Raw genomic sequence first — 18,029 nt, 5'->3', positions numbered from 1 at the left:
CACATACCAGTATAACAGGTTTTGATTTCAGTGTTTTGGTTTATATATCAGTTTAATTCAGTTCTCATTTCTATTTTATATACAAGTAAACACATATAAACTTCTTTCATATACTAGGGATCAAGAAAATATTAATATAGTCTTGTTGGTGAGGATATCACCACAGTGATACCACTTATATCCATAGCCTACGGTCAGCATTCGAAAAATGAGGCATTACGTATTATGGTACACTGAAGGTACCATATCCAGACATAAATGACGTGACTTCTGTCGAAGATGGACACGACATTAGAGGTAAGAAATAAACATAGGCATTAGAGTCATATAGTGGTGGTGTCGGGGGGGGGGGTGCAGTGGCGGAGCGTCCATACAGTCAGGGAGCGGATCCCCCCCCCCAACGGACTCAAATGGACTGCTGGCGCCCTTTTCAGCTTTTTACCACTTTTTACTTATTCGCGATTATTGACTTTTTTTATTGCGCTCTCATCTACCTATTGTGGTATTGTTGGCATTTACAGGTCCAGAATAATTAATAGGCACAACAGGCATTGTGTCAGGGCTACGAAAATATGAGCACTCACAAAGATACCACAGGGATTGTGATGAAGCGCATATACTTTCAACACCCATATAAACTTCCGAGTTGTCACAAATGGCGATGACACCTATTTATTCTTCGTTTATCTGCAAATTAGCAAGGCCCGGAGAGAGTAATTTCCGGCGATCTAGGGAGTATCTTTACTCAAAAACATTCTGTACGCTCTGCGCCAACCTGTGGTGGCGCTCCGCTTAGATAGTGTCTAAAGCGCCCCTACAGACCATTCTCGCCCCCCCCCTGACCAATACCCCTAGCTCCGCCACTGCTGTTATGTTATTATAGTAGACGTTAGTGGCCTGTTATGTCATCATGGATGTCTTGTATGTCTGTTGGTTAATTAATTGATGGAAATATGAAAACCAAGAGAAAACAGTATAATTACTCACATTTATACCGGGATGAGAAGAAAATAGATATCTATGGTCACACTACAAGTGTTTTCGACTCAGAAGTTTTTCTTCTTTGCCAAATCTCTCCGTCAAAGTTGCGATACACTGCCGGACATGACGTCATCCGACTCAACTAGAATATCTTGACTCATGTTTCGTTGGTCGTGAAGATCGACCACAGTCCCACTAATGGCTGCCACACACTGAACTGAATAAAAAAATCATCTTCCCGTAATTGGTTAATTGTTTTAACTAGGTAGTAGTAGCAACCATGTTACATATAGACTGAGGAGAGGCGAATTAAGCTGACAAAATCTGGGTCTGTCGTATTCGTAAGCTCACGAACACTGCCCGACAATCCACGATAATCCCCGTTAATGCGGTCAAGTTGAGTCGGGGTCGGTCGGGCAGTGTGCAGCCGGATTTAGTTTTACGTTTCAAGCTCGATACTTGTAGGAAAGTATTTGTATGATAGAACTTAACATTTTAGTAGTATTAGAGACACTGTCCTCTAATAAATACCAATTAATGACGTCATAATGTGTCTCGAATTTAAAGAAGGCATTATAAGCCATTGATTGGATGACTTCACATTGTTGAATTACGTAAAGGCGATTACAAGCATTAGATCCCCTCGGGAAGATTCTAGTATTTAAGAAGTACACATCCCTGATTTAAGTATAAGCTATATAAACACCAAGTAGGCTACATGTAGTGTGCTCTGCTTTAGTTGCGCTTTCATCTTATTGAGGGATGTAATGTCAGTATATAAATGCTATACTATCAGGTCGCCCAATTATGGCGTATTACCATTCTGTCTCTCGGAAGGGCCAAAAAAAAATTAGTTTTCATATCGTGAAGAAGAAGCGGAAGATTAGTGGACGTGAGAAGTCATCACTTATACGAGAACGTATCCTGAGCGGTCCAAACTTCCCAGAATTCACATCGATTTACCATGGTAAGTCTTTTCAACCCATTTACCCATTTTAATACACCCGTCACCACCGCTCATCCTTCCTGTCCTCGACACCACGCGCTGCCTCCGAATATTATGGTTTGAAGCTCTATACTCTATGTATTGAGCACTTTTATGGCATGCATCGGCTATACTTTATATATGTATGTATATGTATATATATATCAATATATGTATATATATATATATATATATATATGTAGTTATGTATGCGTGTATGTATATGCGTGTATGGATGGGGTGAATGTATCCGTGCATGCGTGTATGTATATATATATATATATATATATTTATATATATATATATATATATATATATATATATATATATATATATACCTTTTTTTTCTTTTCTTTTTAAATACATATCTGAGCTGTGATGGTGAACTTGCAGCTCTCTGAAATGCTGAAGTACATCAGATCAAGAACGCAGAACGACCAGGTTTAAAATGATATGACTGCCATGCTCCATAACAACTGATTTGATCTCATGTAGAACATGAAAGAAACCATACATAGGCAACACATTGCTGATAATTTGTTGTGATGTCTCTACACTGTTAAAATCCAACATTAATATAATCCGCGTTGTGAACATTTAACAGTGACTTTTAGTGAACGCATCATGTATATAGTATAACATAAACCCGTGTCTTTTTTGTTGTTTAAGTCTTCCCGCGTCTGCAATATTAATTTCGCTGGTAATATTAGTGTCATACAAATGCTCTATAACGCGGTAAATCTAATCATAGCCCAAATGGATTGAGTGAGTGTAATAAAACCTTTATTGAAACCAGCCTACTTGTTGTTATGCCAAAGCTTTTTGTAAGGTTGGCAATAAACGTTACGCGGTTTTCAAACGAAAAAATGGTTATGTCGAAAGTTGCAGGGAGTAAATAATAATAATAACGCGATGTATGGTGTCATAACACAGTACCACACATTCGATTCACGATGTGGGAACGACTTCAACAACTCCCTTATGTGTTGAAACGCAAAATGTGATACAAAATAAAAGCAGGATTTTACCGTTTCGCCGAAAACGTGACCAAATATATTGAATAGTTGCACTAAGAAACCTTCCCTAATTTTCTCAAAATAAATCGGTTCTCAACATTTCATTGTCCAGACTCTTTGTTTTTCAAATTAGCAGTGACGTCTAGAGTCAGATCAGACCCGGGAAAATTTTGTCACCGCCCCCTCCACACCCCACCCCCTCTCTTCTTTTTGAAATGTCAATTATTCCTTCAGTATATTTAAAAAAAAAATACATTAATTTTATCGAGAACCCCCAAATCGACCTCAGGTGCCGCCTGTATACACTCACCACCACGCCACCCCATCCCCTTCCCTCTTGAGACATGTAAAACATTTAGTTTCACTTACTACAAATCGTCCTCCCAACCCCCGCCCCCCGCCCTCCACCCCCTCAAAAAAAAGGCAAAACATGATGAACAGACCTTAACGCCGTCACCAGAAGCCATGGCATTTGTGACCTCCTTCCGTGTGACTGATAAATGTTGGTGATGCATATGCGTTGACGCGCATCCTAAAGCATAACAATATGTATTAATTCATCTTTTACATCAAAATAGCGAATCGACTACAAAACAACCACCCCCCGCCCCGCCCCCCCCCCACGAACATAAAAGAAAATCAAAAAGCCATAAACAGATCGATCTTAGCGATCGAAAATTTCATTCCTTGCAACCTTCGATTCAATGGAAGACCTTTATGAGATTTTATTGTAAGGAATATTGTATGTTATCATAATATAAAGCGCTATTGACTATACATTCAATGATCACTCTGTGCTATTTGTTCATCGAACAAAGCATAGATAATAAGGAGTCAGTTTACTATATCTTTGATTTACGATCCAAATCTGTCTTCGTCTTCTTAGAGGCAGAGAAGACAGGTATCTATGTTTTGTCTTGTCTTATAGATATACATGAATAGAGAGATAAGCAATCAAGCGAGTTTTAGTGTACAAGAGGCAAGAATCGTATCTAAACTTCCAGGCAGAGGAGGACAGGAAATTGAGTCGAAAATAATTTTTAAGTGATCACGCCATGTTATGATTTCCATGATCACATTGATAGCTTAATGCTCTGGAAAAAATCAGTGACTTATGTTAAAACACGTGGTCATATCGGTTGCGTCTTCATTACAGGTTTGACCGATGACACAAACATATAGCTGCTTTTGTTTTGTTTTCGTGATTTTATTGTTGATTTGAGTGAAAGAGGAATTTAGCTGCTTCTGTTTGTTTAATTGTGATCAAACATTTGTCGGTTGGTGATATGTTAAGCGTTTTGAACGGCAAACGTTTGTTCAAAAAGAAAACTATAAAGATGTCTAGAATTGTGATTCGTTTAACAATTTGCCATTGATTAGCATTTACTTTATTTTTCAAACTTCATATGGAAGGAAGCGAATTCTATCAGGAAGCAACTCTTTTTAGCTCTGAAGATAATCTATAGACGATTTGCATGACGTTATTTTCGTTGTCTTTCTGAATAAAATAGAACTTAAAGCTATTGTTTTAGACTACATGTGTATAATCTACCAAGGTTTCCGGTCACAAAGTTCAAACGCGCTGCAACTTTTCTTTACATTTTAATGTTGTTTACAGTTTTTAATTAATTGAATTAGCAACTGCATGGTTACGTTTCGTTCTTGACCAAGCAATAGCAAAAAAAAAATCTGATTTGCTTCCCTTTTTGAACCAAGCATGCGTTATCATTCATGTAGGACGCCCCCTACTTTCAGAGATAAAGCACAACTTCATCGTTATTCAAATGAGCAGAATATGCAAGAATAGCTCTTTGTTGAAAGAAAGAAAAGAAACAGTAGCACGACACGTGATTGGCCACATCGTCATGACGTCATCGGAGTAAAGCATCACTTTTCAGTGCACGCTTGGACTAAAAAGGATACCATTTTAGTGTTCAACGTACATACCTATCATAATGATTTCATGTTCAATTCACCTCCACTTGGCTCCTTTTTTCTACAAAAAAAATGTTATCAACTCTTTCTTGTTTGTAAGCATAATGATCTTTGAGTGTGTCTCAGGGTCCCGTTTACAAAGCCCAACACGAATCTGTTAAGTTTACGTTATGAACATTTTGCAGCAGTTATATACTCACAGAAATCATAACGTCATATATATCATATATATGAAAGATCGCTAGATCCAAACAGCTGGATATTTGAAGGAAGATATACGATTCAAAATACTTTTCAAAGTACCACTTTTATGATAACTCTTGCTGTATAGGAGAAATATAGGAGAAATGGCCCACTTCAGCAACGATGCCTTTAGGCTTAAATGTCCAAATACATTCATATACCACGCTACTGCTGGCTGGCAGTACAACAGCGAGTACGGTAAGTATCAACTCATTTATTCAATGAGTGCTATGTTTATATAATTGTTAATATTTATTGCTAGCTTTATTACAATACAACTGTTTTACTGAATTCTCCTCGCAACCAACATACTGTTCTCTTAGCGTTCCTAGATTGATCTGTTTGTGACCTTATATGACCTTCTTCCTTCGACGACCGATCTCCTTCCAGTCCGAATAAGTCAAAATAAGTCTTAAAAATATCAAAATATTAATGTGTTGTCATACAAATTACGTGCAAGTACTTCACTCATCTTTGACCTTTTCTCCAAACTATAAATGTACTATTCCATCTACCGAAATTACACGATTGAAAACGTTCTAGCATTGCGCCCTCTATCCACTTCCCATACCACGCCCAATTTTCCTCCTTCCCAAGACGCCGCCTAATTTTCTCCTTCTTCGCGCGACTATCATTCAAAATTTCAAGATTTCCTGATTTGTCTAATTTAAACCATCATACCTACCTTACCGCCCCCCCCCCCCCCTCGTCACCAAACTAAACTATACGTCAGTATCACTGGTCTTCACACATCGTTAATCGTGTGATCTATATAAGAAATTAGCTATATTTCCAGAATTACGTTTAACACAAACATAAACTTTACCATATGGATGCTAGGGCCACATATATAATACACTGATGCACTAATCTGATTCTATACATCTTTCATTAGCAACTGTCTACACAGTATAATCCCTACGGTAAATGAATACCTGACAACAAAGATATATTAGAGACTCTTAATTGTGAAATCCTCAGCCAGTTTCTTCTTATCCTTTCATCTTCCACCGTTGCCATGGATACTTATTCAAATTATCCAAATTGATCCACAATGTATCAACGAACAAGCCTCATATAGGCTACCTATCAAAACGATTCATTTGAGATGTGAACGCCCACTCTTTCTGCAATCTCGAATCGTTTGAATGATCATTATTTGTGATGATGTTGTCTAATTCACTGATCTTATGAAGTTGTCAAAACAGGGAAAAAGGGCAAGTTTACCACGTTAAATTTCCATCGATCGCTATACTGATGTACAATATGTCTGAGAGGTATATGCTACATGATACACAAATGAGTCAGTTCTTCCAGACGAGAAGCTGTGACTATAGGATTCATTGAACATACGTAATTGGTATTAACAAGAATATATAAATATATATATATATATATATAAACCAGGTGCGTATCCAGGGGGGGGGGCGTTGGGGGCGCGCGCCCCCCGGGTAAGAAAAAGATTAGAGAAAAAAAGAAGAAAAAAGGAAAAAAGAGGGGAAAAAGAGGAGGAGGAGAGGAAGGAAGGGAAAAGAAAAAGAAGAAAGAGAGAAGAAGGAGAAAAGGAGGGAGTAAAAGAAAAACGCGAAGACACCGGGAAGAGAAAGAGGAACAGTCACATCATTACAGCGCTGAAGGGTAGCCAGTGACGGATCAATGATTTCGTAAAAGTGTGCCTCACCCTACCCCTTACACCGACAACTCCATTTTTTTGACGTTTCCATTTTCCTCTCTCACTAATGATCTATATATATACTATATATGGTCTATCATAACGCGTGTGTAGAATTGTGCTATGAAACCAACTGTGGCTGGTCTCGAACTCGACCGTGTCGTCGGGGAACATGACGCATTTTGGGATGGGGGCGACCGCCCCCCCCCCCAATTCAGCATTTTTTTAAAATGATATCGCTAACTAATTTCAAAATAGAAAGTGCTTAGATGCAACTTACAAGTCCTGGGAAGTGTCATTTCCGGGGATCTGGGAGACATTTTCGGCCAAAATTTTCTTGTTCGCTTCGCGCCAACCTATGGTGGCGCTACGCTTAGATAATTTGCCTACAGGCTTCGCCCCTCCCTTGGCAAATTCCTCGCTACGCGCCTGTTCGAATTTGTAACGCAAACAGCAGATATCACATCATATCAGTGAGCATGAAAATGGCGTTCCAGGATGAAAATCCTCAAAACTGTCCGACTTGCCTGAAAAAATTACCAACAATTTTCGCGCGCGAAGCGCGCGTTCAACGTGTCAATGTCAATATCATATAACAAAGCATCGGTTATTACATCGCATGCCATCATGTACCGTACGGTCCGTTCAAATTGCGCAGTATACCGCGGGATGCTAATGTAAACAACGACATGTCTCATGTAGATGTATAAAAAGCATGGAGGTCCAATTATGTCAAAAGTTTCTTTTACATTAGTAATGGCGAATTAGGGGCTGCACCCCCGCCGCGCAGTGGCGGAGCGTCCATACGGTCAGGGGGCGGATGCCCCCCCCCTGACGGACTCAAATGGACTGCTGGCGCCTTTTTCAGCTTTTTACCACTTTTTACTTATTCGTGATTGACTTTTTTATTGCGCTCTCATCTACTTATTGACATTTGTCACATTTTGTTGGTGTAATTTGGCGATGACACCCATTTTTTGTTTATCTTCAAATTAGCCAGGCCCTGAAAGGGTCATTTCCGGCGATCTAGGGAGTATCTTTACTCAAAAATTGTCTGTGCGCTACGCGCCAACCAGTGGTGGCGCTCCGCTTAGATAGTGTCGAAAGCGCCCCTACAGACCATTCTCGCCCCTCCTGACCAATACCCCTAGCTCCGCCACTGCCGCCGCGCCTCCTACGCCTATGTGTGTAGTGTTCGGTTGAAGGAAATATCTGCTATTTTTTCATTTCCTTCAACCAAGTTTTATAATAGCAGTTATAAGAGGTTTAATATTTCTACACCAATAAGTTAACTGTGTCTGAATTTTCGAAAATTTCTGACCAACATTCTGCATCACACTTCCCTCTACTCGTGCAATTTTGACCGGTCTGTTAGGGGTTCAAGGAAGTTTTTCTATATTGGTTGTCCATAGATGAAATTTTGTACAACATTATGGGTATGTTTTGAAGTGACTTTATTCACGAGAAATGTGAATTTTCAAATTCTGAACAAATTTGGGGCTTAAAACCTTGAAAAGTGGGGCTGACGGGTATTGTGGGCCGCGACGTAGAATCACCTACAAAAGCAAAGACCCACAGGAGATGCGATCAGGTCGAACATGACGTGTGCCGGGTTGACAATCTTCAAAAAGGTTATGGATGGAAAAAAAACTATTAGGAAATACTTGGTTCTCAGGCAAAAAGTGTACATCTGGTTGGTCATTTCAAGCCCGAGAAGTGCCGTTTCCGGTGATCTGGGGGTATCAAAACCAGAAATTTTCTTGTACGCTGCGCGCCAACCGATGGTGGCGCTCCGCTTAGATAGTAATTCGCGCCCCCCGGGTTAGAAAATCCTGGATACGCGCCTGTATACATTGGCTGTTTTACTTCCAATCACTTCCCTAATTTAATTATTGTATCTCACTCGAGATCCAGCCTTTCTCTAAATGCAGCATATATGTTTAACAGTTCTCCCATTATTCCTATATATATATATATATATATATATCTATGCTTGTAACTTCTGATTATGGGATTATAATATTTGACCACGATAAATGCCTATGTATTCTCACTATTGACATCACTGTGTGTTGTTTGTTGTCTGTACATTATTGTTCCCTTGTTTTTGGCGTCTTCCTGACAGCAATTTGTGTATCTTAATGCGCGCACTGTGTAAAATCTATCCGTTTTCTTTTCACCGTTTACTAATTTCGATCAACAGCATAGTCGTTGCCTAGGTGACGCGTAGATTATATAATAAAGGACTTTCGTACCCCTCTCTCTCTATAATAAAAATATATTAAAAAAAAAAACAATTCTGCGGCGAATACCTCAAGGCTAAAAAGCTGTGAGTATATATCGCCCGCGTACGGAAATCGAGACATTCCGAATCATAGGAAGTCAGTCAGCGGCAAAGCCGTTATGTCGTGATTTTCGTAGGCCAAATGCAATTAACGATTGTCATCCTGTTTGTATCCGAGAATCAACGTATAAGACAGGAAAAGGGGAAAGGAAAGAACGTGGAAAAAATTTATACTCAGTTTGATTTCACATCAATTCTCCATCAACAAGAATTCAACTTAATCGGATAACGTTTTGCAAAATTATTTTCGTGATGACATCGTGTGAGAGTTATTAAATTTGTTTTCTGTGACTAAAGCAAACGATTTTGAGCTATCTTGACATACAAAAACATGTATTGTTCGACGGAAGATGGACGTAATCACGATTGGAGAGTACGTGTACGGCGACATGCAAGCAATACAAGGCGTGACACAGGTATTACATATACAGATATCGATAGGCCTACGCCGGTTATGTACACCAGGTGGATGTTAGCTAGCAGTTACATGCCATGACACACTTTGTTTAGTTACGAATCGTGATAAAAATGTTAATAGTAATGTTATTACAATTTGTATACGATGTAGTTATTAATGCCACATTGAAATAAATTTGTGATATGTCGCTCGGTGCTTATGATCGTAAATACACACAAATATTTATGTTTACTGCATTTATGTAAAGTTATCTGAATTGTAATTGAGGTAGAGTTTGGGCAGGTGTTGGGGTGGTTTGGCTGTGGAATTTTTTTTCTTAATAACAACTAAAGAGCTGCTTCACGGAATATTTGCTCCTTGCTTTCCTTCTTCTTCCTACATCGATCTTTTTTTCTCCTTTGGTTTTTTTTCCCCTCTATGTCGTGGTCACGGACAAAGTCAAGTGTTTTGTTTGTGCAAAATGCACTTGTGGCTCTGCGCAGAGAGCAGAAACGGACTAGCGCCCCCTCCACATTTGTTATGGATGTTACTTATCTCGCAATGTGCAAATCCTGCATACAAAATAACATTCTTCTTTATGGTAGAAACAATCGTTTTGGTTTCCCGAGAGGGGAAACTATGGACTCACTTAACGACCTTGCAAAATTGTGAGGAGGACCCGCATTTTGCAATTTTTTTTTTATTGCATTGTAACATGGATAGGCAAGTTATTACTATTACGGTTAGATTCGTCAAACACGGTAGCATGCAGAAACGTTGTACTCAAAGCCGAAGCCAAAGTGAATCAATCAGGTCACACATCAGGAGTCTATGCATGCTTAGTTCTTCACTACCGCCCTCATAACATTTCGTGAAACAGTTCATACTGAAATTTTGATTTTAACACTTGCCGTTCAGACATTATTGCCCTAAATTTGATTTATAAGAAAACTTACCTGATAACTTTCTTGTGTTTGTCTTGGTCATGATCATGTGATCGGTTGCCTTGGCGACGGAAGACAAATAACCACATGTCAGCCTTCGTATGCTTATCTGAAAGTTAACCAAGTATTTTTCCCTCGGTTGACTATTTCACATTCAAAATTGTTCAACTCAATGTGGTAACATATCCGTAGATGATGTACGTTTCCGGGTTTAGCACTATAGTGGCTCCTCAAAAATGGCGATGTTAGCATTATGACGTCACGTAAATGCTTCTACCGGTTGAAATAGAGGGCGGTGTTTAACAATGTCGACCGCTTTTTCTCGCCCTCGATCTGACCTGAAATAAAACTTATGTTACTTAGCAACATGAACAACAAATCACGGGAAACACACAAGACTATAAAATTCTTCATTGACGTCATCATATATTTTGCTTTGGTTTTGTTTCTTGTAATGCTTTGATACCTTGAGAAATGACTTACCGAGTACATCTTTTAATTCTCAAGGTAAAATGGAAGAAGATAACTTCTTCTGTGTATTCATTAAAACATTTAGTATGAAAACATAGTATGTATAATGTGGAGCCACTAAAATATACGATTTCATATAGATGATTGAGAAAATCAACAATTCCTCATCATCTTTTATATTTGCTAAATATTTAAAGACTCCCAGCATCAGTCGTTTGGGTTTGTACGTTAATTAGCAGAGGAAAAATTATTTCTGTCCTTTTATGCATTTCCTTGCTGCACATTACACCCAAAATAGAACAACAATATTTATAACAAAATTTATCATAGCTAACATCACAGAATTGATCCATTTTTTATTCGTATAGACCATACAGGAAAGCTACCATTTTGTTTAATTTCTCCGATACAGAGTTTTAAATCAGCTGTTTGTTATATTCTTTTTTCTTTAGGCACGACAGAGTGGGGACTACATTTTCCGGAGGCTAGTGGAGACAGCCAGTCACCGATAAACATTAATTCCAGAGAAGCTAAGTATGACCAGAAATTGAAGGACAATCCACTAGAAGCCAAATATGTTCTGTGTCGAGAAAGTGAAATCTTGAACACGGGAGCTACTGTGCAAGTTACGTTCAAACACGATTCGGGTAGGTTTGAAAATATTTTATAGCATTTAAAAAATGCTGAATAACATGTTTATTTTATAGTGCACTCTTGATGTATAACAATCAGAAATTGAGTGGGTAAAGAAGAAAATAAGCAGGAGGAAGAAATAAATATGTTGTATTTCAAAAATATCAATTCCAAAAACAAGTTAAACGATAAATGGTATAGGCCCACAAAAGTGCATAATTTCTCATTTTGTAAATGCAATTATTAATATAAGGCATTATACCGACATCTCACTTGATAACACTCTTTTCCTTCTTCATTTCTACAGATGATGGTAACAAACTCGGAAGCAAGCGAGAAGACAGTACTATTTCATGTAAGTTCTCGATCTAATAATAGGATACGGATTAAAGGAATTAGGGGAAGGAGAGTGAGTTGAATATATAAAAATATATCATCATTATTCTTTAAATAAATGTCTGCCTCTGGTTGCCTCTTTAGTTTTTACTTTCCTAATTATAAGGTATAACAAACATTGACATCCAGTGAAAGATATGAATGAGATATAAACAACACACAATGCGCGCACACTATACACACATATATTAATTGAACACCCGTTTGTTCCTATATTTAAAATGTGAAAAGAACGCCTGCATAATTTGCCTTAGAGGTCAGTTGGGGCACCCCCACCTCTCCCCCTAAAAGATAAGGTGTATCCCCGGGCCCGAAAACAAACGGTGTATCCGACCCTGTGTAGGACACTACATATCACAAAATATGAAGCCCAAACATCAATAAATTGTCTAATTAATTTGATTCCAGACATTCGTGGAGGTCCATTCCAGGATGGTGACGACTACGAATTAGCGGCTTGTACTTTCCATTGGGGGAAAGAAGAAGATCGTGGGTCAGAGCACACCGTCAACTTTAAAGCATACCCCATGGAGGTGAGACAACCTAAACCAGCTTTGCTGGAAAAACGCCAACCCCCCCCCCCCCCCACTCCCCTCCCTCCCGACGCTGCTTGTAGCAATTTTTCCACTTTTAATAGTAGAACAGTTTACTAAAGAGACACAATGGGCCAATGAATGACATATTAAAGGATAAAGTGTTCCTTCGATTTCTGTTCGAAGCAATGTACCTTTTTTCGTCCGTCATATGTCTTTGTTATACTGATTGATCACACGAATTTATAACGAGGAGATCACTTTTCGTATTTGCCCTAAGTGTAATTTACGAGCATGTGTATAATATGTATACATGTATAATATGTATATACATGTGTATACGTTATGCAAGTCAATGGACATAAGAGATGAAGAGAGATAAGAAAACTAATCTTTCTATTGGCTGGTTTCTTCTCTTTATCCTCATTTCTATGGGACATTTCATCGTGTTCAAGCATGCTGCCTCACCGATGACTGTAAAATAATTACTATCATGTCCACTGACATGAAGCTAAGCAATCACATCCTGCTATCAGAACAAAGTTATTTCTAATGTCTCGTTGTAAGACCTCGTTCGTCACTACCATAACTGCCGGTTGTTTTAAGATAAAACTTTGCATGCTTTGACAATTAATTATTTAATTAATCAGTCCTTGTTGTTTTAACAGCTTCATCTAATCCACTGGAACACGACTAAGTTTTCTACAGTTGAAGATGCAATGGGAAGACCAGGCGGATTGGCTATCATCGCTTTGTTTGTTCAGGTACAAATACGTACGGTATGTTTGTTGATGATGGAGAGGAAGTGACGTAACCAAGTCACATATTGCCTCCCCACTGCTAGTATACGCCCTCAGTAGCAATCCAGAGCTATTTATAGATCTGCATATATGACTCTAACACGACGATCCAATGTTACCATAGTAACATTATCTATACAGAAATTATTACCGGATCCTAGTTATTAGCACTTACAAATAAACCTACGAAGGTAAAATTACAATGATATAGGCTACCCACTAAGCTATTTGCAGAAAGCTTGAATTTTCTTTCTCTTCGGTGCATGGAGCTGGTTTATGTAACTGCGCTCTATACGCCATTTAAATTTGATAGGTCATGTCATAATAGAGAGAGATATATAGTTGGATCGCGAAGGATATGTGTTTTGCTCTTTGACTGTAATTTTGCTCAACCGTAGAAGGAACAATCTGGTAAAGAATATACGCTCCCAATATCTTAAACAACCATTCGTATACTATCGTACGTTATCTACATCTACGTATGGAAGTATATAACGTTAGGTGACGAAACGTCACGTGTTTAAATCTCGTCAAATTTGACCAATTGTGTCGACTCGTTCCTTTGAAACAGTCTCACATCCAATCGGACTATCATTGGTGTAGTCAGTTATAGAAGTTCTGAGAGACAATTCATACTTTTGAGTGTTTGTGTGTGTAGGAACAAGGCCGGGGGGTGGGTGATTCGGTAGATGAAGGGAGACACGATTGTGCGGTATAACGTGTTACAGTATGCATCAAATAGCCTAGCACAGATCTGCGAAAAAGAATTCAAAACTGCATTTTGAATCTATGTCTCCACTGCATTTCCACTATACTCTAGATAAACAGATAACCAATTTATTGAAATGCAGGAATAATTGGTGATGTCGAAATGAAAATGGAATAGATATAACATTTTTTCCTTCTTGCCCTTATAACTTTCTTCTCACAGATTGGTCGAGAGAACAATGGATTACGATCTTTTACAGACTGCTTGGAATCTATACAGTACAAGGTACGCCGTTTATGTAATAATTCCAGTCATTATAAATCTGAAGCTGAGTCAGTCAACCCTCGAAACCAAGATGATTCGTGCAAATTAATTTTTGTTTTGTCACGAACGCAGGTGCTTTTACTTCAGAATAACATTTTTGAAACAGCGACACCACAGATAAAGGCATTTTCAAACGTTTGAATCGCACTCGACGAACGAACGAATTTTACGAACTTTCATTCAGAAATCTAAAAATTCCAACAACAAAAAACCCGTTAATTTCAGTGATGGGGATATCTGCCTTTTCATATTCGTCAAATATAGTTTAACAAAAAAAAATTGATTACCATTTGACAGTTGGATAACTTACAAAGGAAGAATTTGTATTGTGTTACGACATGTTAGTGCAATAATGGTAGAAGTATATGCAATTAATTTCTGGGTACTCAACATGAAAAAAATATAAGTTAGTTAGTTATATATATATATATATATATATATATATATATATATATATATATATATATATATATATATATATATATATATATACATATGGAAATAAGGGGTTAATCAACGGTCTAGCGTGCGTTACTTACAGGATTAATGCACGATCGGGGGATAATGCAAGCGATGCACGAGGGCGGTGCCCGAGTGCATCCAGCGATAGCATTAACACCCGGAGTGCATTAATCATGTGAGTAACGCACGCTAGACCGTTGATTAACCCCGTTCATTCATACACTACCATTTGTGTGGGGGAAAAATCATTTTTGGTTACATATAACCAAAGATTTATTAAAGTGATGCCCCGTAATTTTACCGTGCGTTACTCACAGGATTAACCACGGTCAGCTGACCTGAATGGACCAATAGGATTTAGGAATCTTTACTAAGTATGAATGAACATACATTATTTGAAAATAGAAAATCCCAGAATTTTGCAAACGCACTGAACATAAATTACATTACAAGTCATATTATGTATATGTATTCTGATATTTTCGTGACAATAGAAAGGTTGGGAGGGGCGGGAGCTTTATTTAAAGAAAGGTTTATTCCATATTTGAATGATGATCTTGTTTCTAATTTGGATTTCGGTTGTATTTGACAGGGAAGAAGCATTACAGTTTCAACGCCTTTTAACACGAATTGCCTTTTACCCGGTAAGCTGTAACGTATATTGGGATTTTTTTGAGACTGGCGAGAGGGGGGGGGGGGGGGCCGGGGGGTATTTCAGGGGATACAGCCTAAGGCTCGAGGTAAATTAGGGAGTCGAGGCAAACAGGAGAAAAACAATGATGTATCCTCATTTACATAATATACTCAAGGAAAAAAGAAGACTTAATAAACAAAAACAGGGGCTGCGATGTTAATTTTTTCCCGGGACCTTACCAGACTCTACACGCTCTTTACTGGAAGGGGATGGGGTGGGGAGGGATTAATGGCGCAATAACTCTCAGAACACGGAACATTTATCGATCAGGACCCTGTCTTCCAATTCCCTGTACTTCACGAAAACCATAAAGAAACTATAGCTATCACAAACTGCAGAACAGTTTATTTCCAGGATACTTCAACAACCGCAGACTGCATGGATCAAGCAAAACATTGTTTCCCATCATCGATTTTATATAGCGCTGAAAATTTGATAACTAAGTACAATGCGGAAATTCCCTTATCATACCTCCAGTCGCCCATGAAAGGCTTAGCATCATTCATTAAATTCAATCAAAATCCATCACCAATGGACAACAATAAATTTAAGTGTTGTTATATTGAAACAATTATTTTATCTGGGGCAATAAATTTATTTGAATAATAATAACTGCTATTGATGACAACGAGTTATTTCCAATTTCGTAATATTAATAGCCATCATTTCCTTTCTTTTTAAGATCCGATGTTACGAGATTTTTGGACTTACCAGGGGTCTCTGACGTCACCACCGTGTTGTGAGAATGTAACATGGATTCTTTTCCGATATCCGCTCACATTGTCCATTTCACAGGTACGCCACTGAAAGGGGAAAAAGGGGAACAAATATTATTTATCCTATTATCAAATCGGTCTTCACTTGACCGATTGGCAATTATGACCATATTATTGGAATTTATGTGTTACTATAAGAAAAATATAAAAAAATAGACAATTTATCCAATTAAGTTGAAAATAAGTGGGAAGATGTTTTTCTAGAACGGGGCTCAACCTATATAGTGACCATATATAGTGACCATATATAGTGACCATATGTAGTGATCATCTATAGTGACCACATAAATTGAACATCTATAGTGACCATATATAGTGACCGTATATAGTGACCATATATAGTGACCATATATTGTGACCATATATAGTGACCATATAAAGTGACCATATATAGTGACCATATATAGTCACAAGTACTGGGCTCTACAAACTATAGCTGTCCAGTCCTTAGCCTGTAGTGATGAGCTCCATATAGCTTCTATAAACTTATAGGGTTAATATTATACGTTTGTAATTAACCAACTCTAATACGAAGTAGATGAGAAATGAGGGAAAGTGTGACGTAATGAGGCCATCTGTTGATATCTGACCTGGAAAGATTACATGATGACGTCATAAAACCTCAACATACAAGCACAATGCTGTATGTCCTCGATATACGTCACGCTAAGAAAAACATCGTTATGAAATAATATGAAAACAATATTACTCATCACTATTACTCCCCATTTATCTTGCTTTTAATTCATCATATTTTGTACATTTTTTTTTTAAATTTGAATAAACCAGATCGAAGATTTCAGACGTCTCAAAAATCACATGAAAGGCGAACAGCTTACTCCTGCCGGAAATGATTCTGGATCTCTCGTGGACAACTTTCGGCCAGTCCAACCTTTGAACAAGAGAATCGTATGGGCATCATTCAGATAAGGTCTACCGCCTGGGTCAATCAATATACTATAGTAGGCTTCTACGCGCGCTATAAGCATTTACTCTGTTGCCAAGGTAATTGGTTACTATAGTGATATCGAACGAAGAGACCATGGAGCCACAAAAAGAAAAGGAAAGAAGAATATTTCTTGCTACGTTAAGAAATTACGTTTTGAAATATACAAACTTTTTCAAGACTCTCAAGACAGCTGCCACCGCCCCCCCTCCCCCCTCCTCATTTGTTTACTTTACAACCACCGTTCCTAATTGTTATGTCGCCTTGATCTTCATTTGGACCTAACTTCTCTTTCCATCAACTAAAATGAAACATCACGACATTTAAAAAAAAAAATTAGTAAACCTCCTTTTCACTATATTTTTCCTAAGATTTGTACCCGCATGTTCTACCCTTGTGAATATCACCAACATGATGATGATGCGACAAGCATCTGCTCTATGGAACGCCAATCTAGTCTAAACAAATACGATAATACTGTCGAATTCCTCTATACCGCTATTAGCAGGCCAACCTTTCTTCCATGAAGCTTTGAAATGAAAACGGCCAGCGTACATTTTTTCTCCCTTAGTAATTTAGTTTCTTATTATTGCTCGAGGTTTGTATTAAATATAAAAATGTTAACTTTTGGAAAAGTGTTAACATAACACCTTTCACGCAGTTTTGTAAATACACTTCTAAATCTATTCAAACCATTAAAGTTTTGATTATGTCGTTTTTCTGTGTCTCTATTTTTGCAGATTCTTTCCTTTGTAATAAAAATAATAA

At 38.0% G+C, this 18,029-nt stretch overlaps 1 protein-coding gene across 2 annotated transcripts; it reads left to right on the top strand.

The window, feature by feature from the left end:
• Positions 1-136: 136 nt before the first annotated feature.
• Positions 137-17,961, top strand: LOC139960094 (carbonic anhydrase-related protein-like). Of its 2 annotated transcripts, XM_071958193.1 has the most exons (10): positions 137-297; positions 1,819-1,948; positions 11,441-11,635; positions 11,929-11,976; positions 12,426-12,550; positions 13,219-13,314; positions 14,282-14,344; positions 15,438-15,489; positions 16,222-16,334; positions 17,105-17,961. In XM_071958193.1, the coding sequence occupies exons 1-10, from the start codon at positions 280-282 to the stop codon at positions 17,243-17,245; spliced, it is 981 nt and encodes a 326-aa protein (XP_071814294.1). In that variant the 5' UTR covers positions 137-279; the 3' UTR covers positions 17,246-17,961. The 2 variants fall into 2 exon arrangements, with proteins under 2 accessions (XP_071814294.1, XP_071814293.1); XM_071958192.1 differs by lacking the exon at positions 137-297 and having other exon boundaries at positions 1,663-1,948.
• Positions 17,962-18,029: the final 68 nt, after the last annotated feature.

This window comes from Apostichopus japonicus, chromosome 3 (genome assembly GCF_037975245.1).
Source record: "Apostichopus japonicus isolate 1M-3 chromosome 3, ASM3797524v1, whole genome shotgun sequence".
Taxonomy (NCBI): domain Eukaryota; kingdom Metazoa; phylum Echinodermata; class Holothuroidea; order Aspidochirotida; family Stichopodidae; genus Apostichopus; species Apostichopus japonicus.
Note: the sequence above shows the minus strand (reverse complement) of the source record. Positions and strands in the feature narration are given on the sequence as shown.

Coding starts and splice junctions, on each gene's coding strand:
- LOC139960094 (XM_071958192.1), top strand. CDS start 1,789: ATGGCGTATTACCATTCTGTCTCTCGGAAGGGCCAAAAAAAAATTAGT. Junction 12,551..13,218: donor TTAAAGCATACCCCATGGAG/GTGAGACAACCT, acceptor TTGTTTTAACAG/CTTCATCTAATCCACTGGAA. Junction 15,490..16,221: donor CACGAATTGCCTTTTACCCG/GTAAGCTGTAAC, acceptor TTTCTTTTTAAG/ATCCGATGTTACGAGATTTT.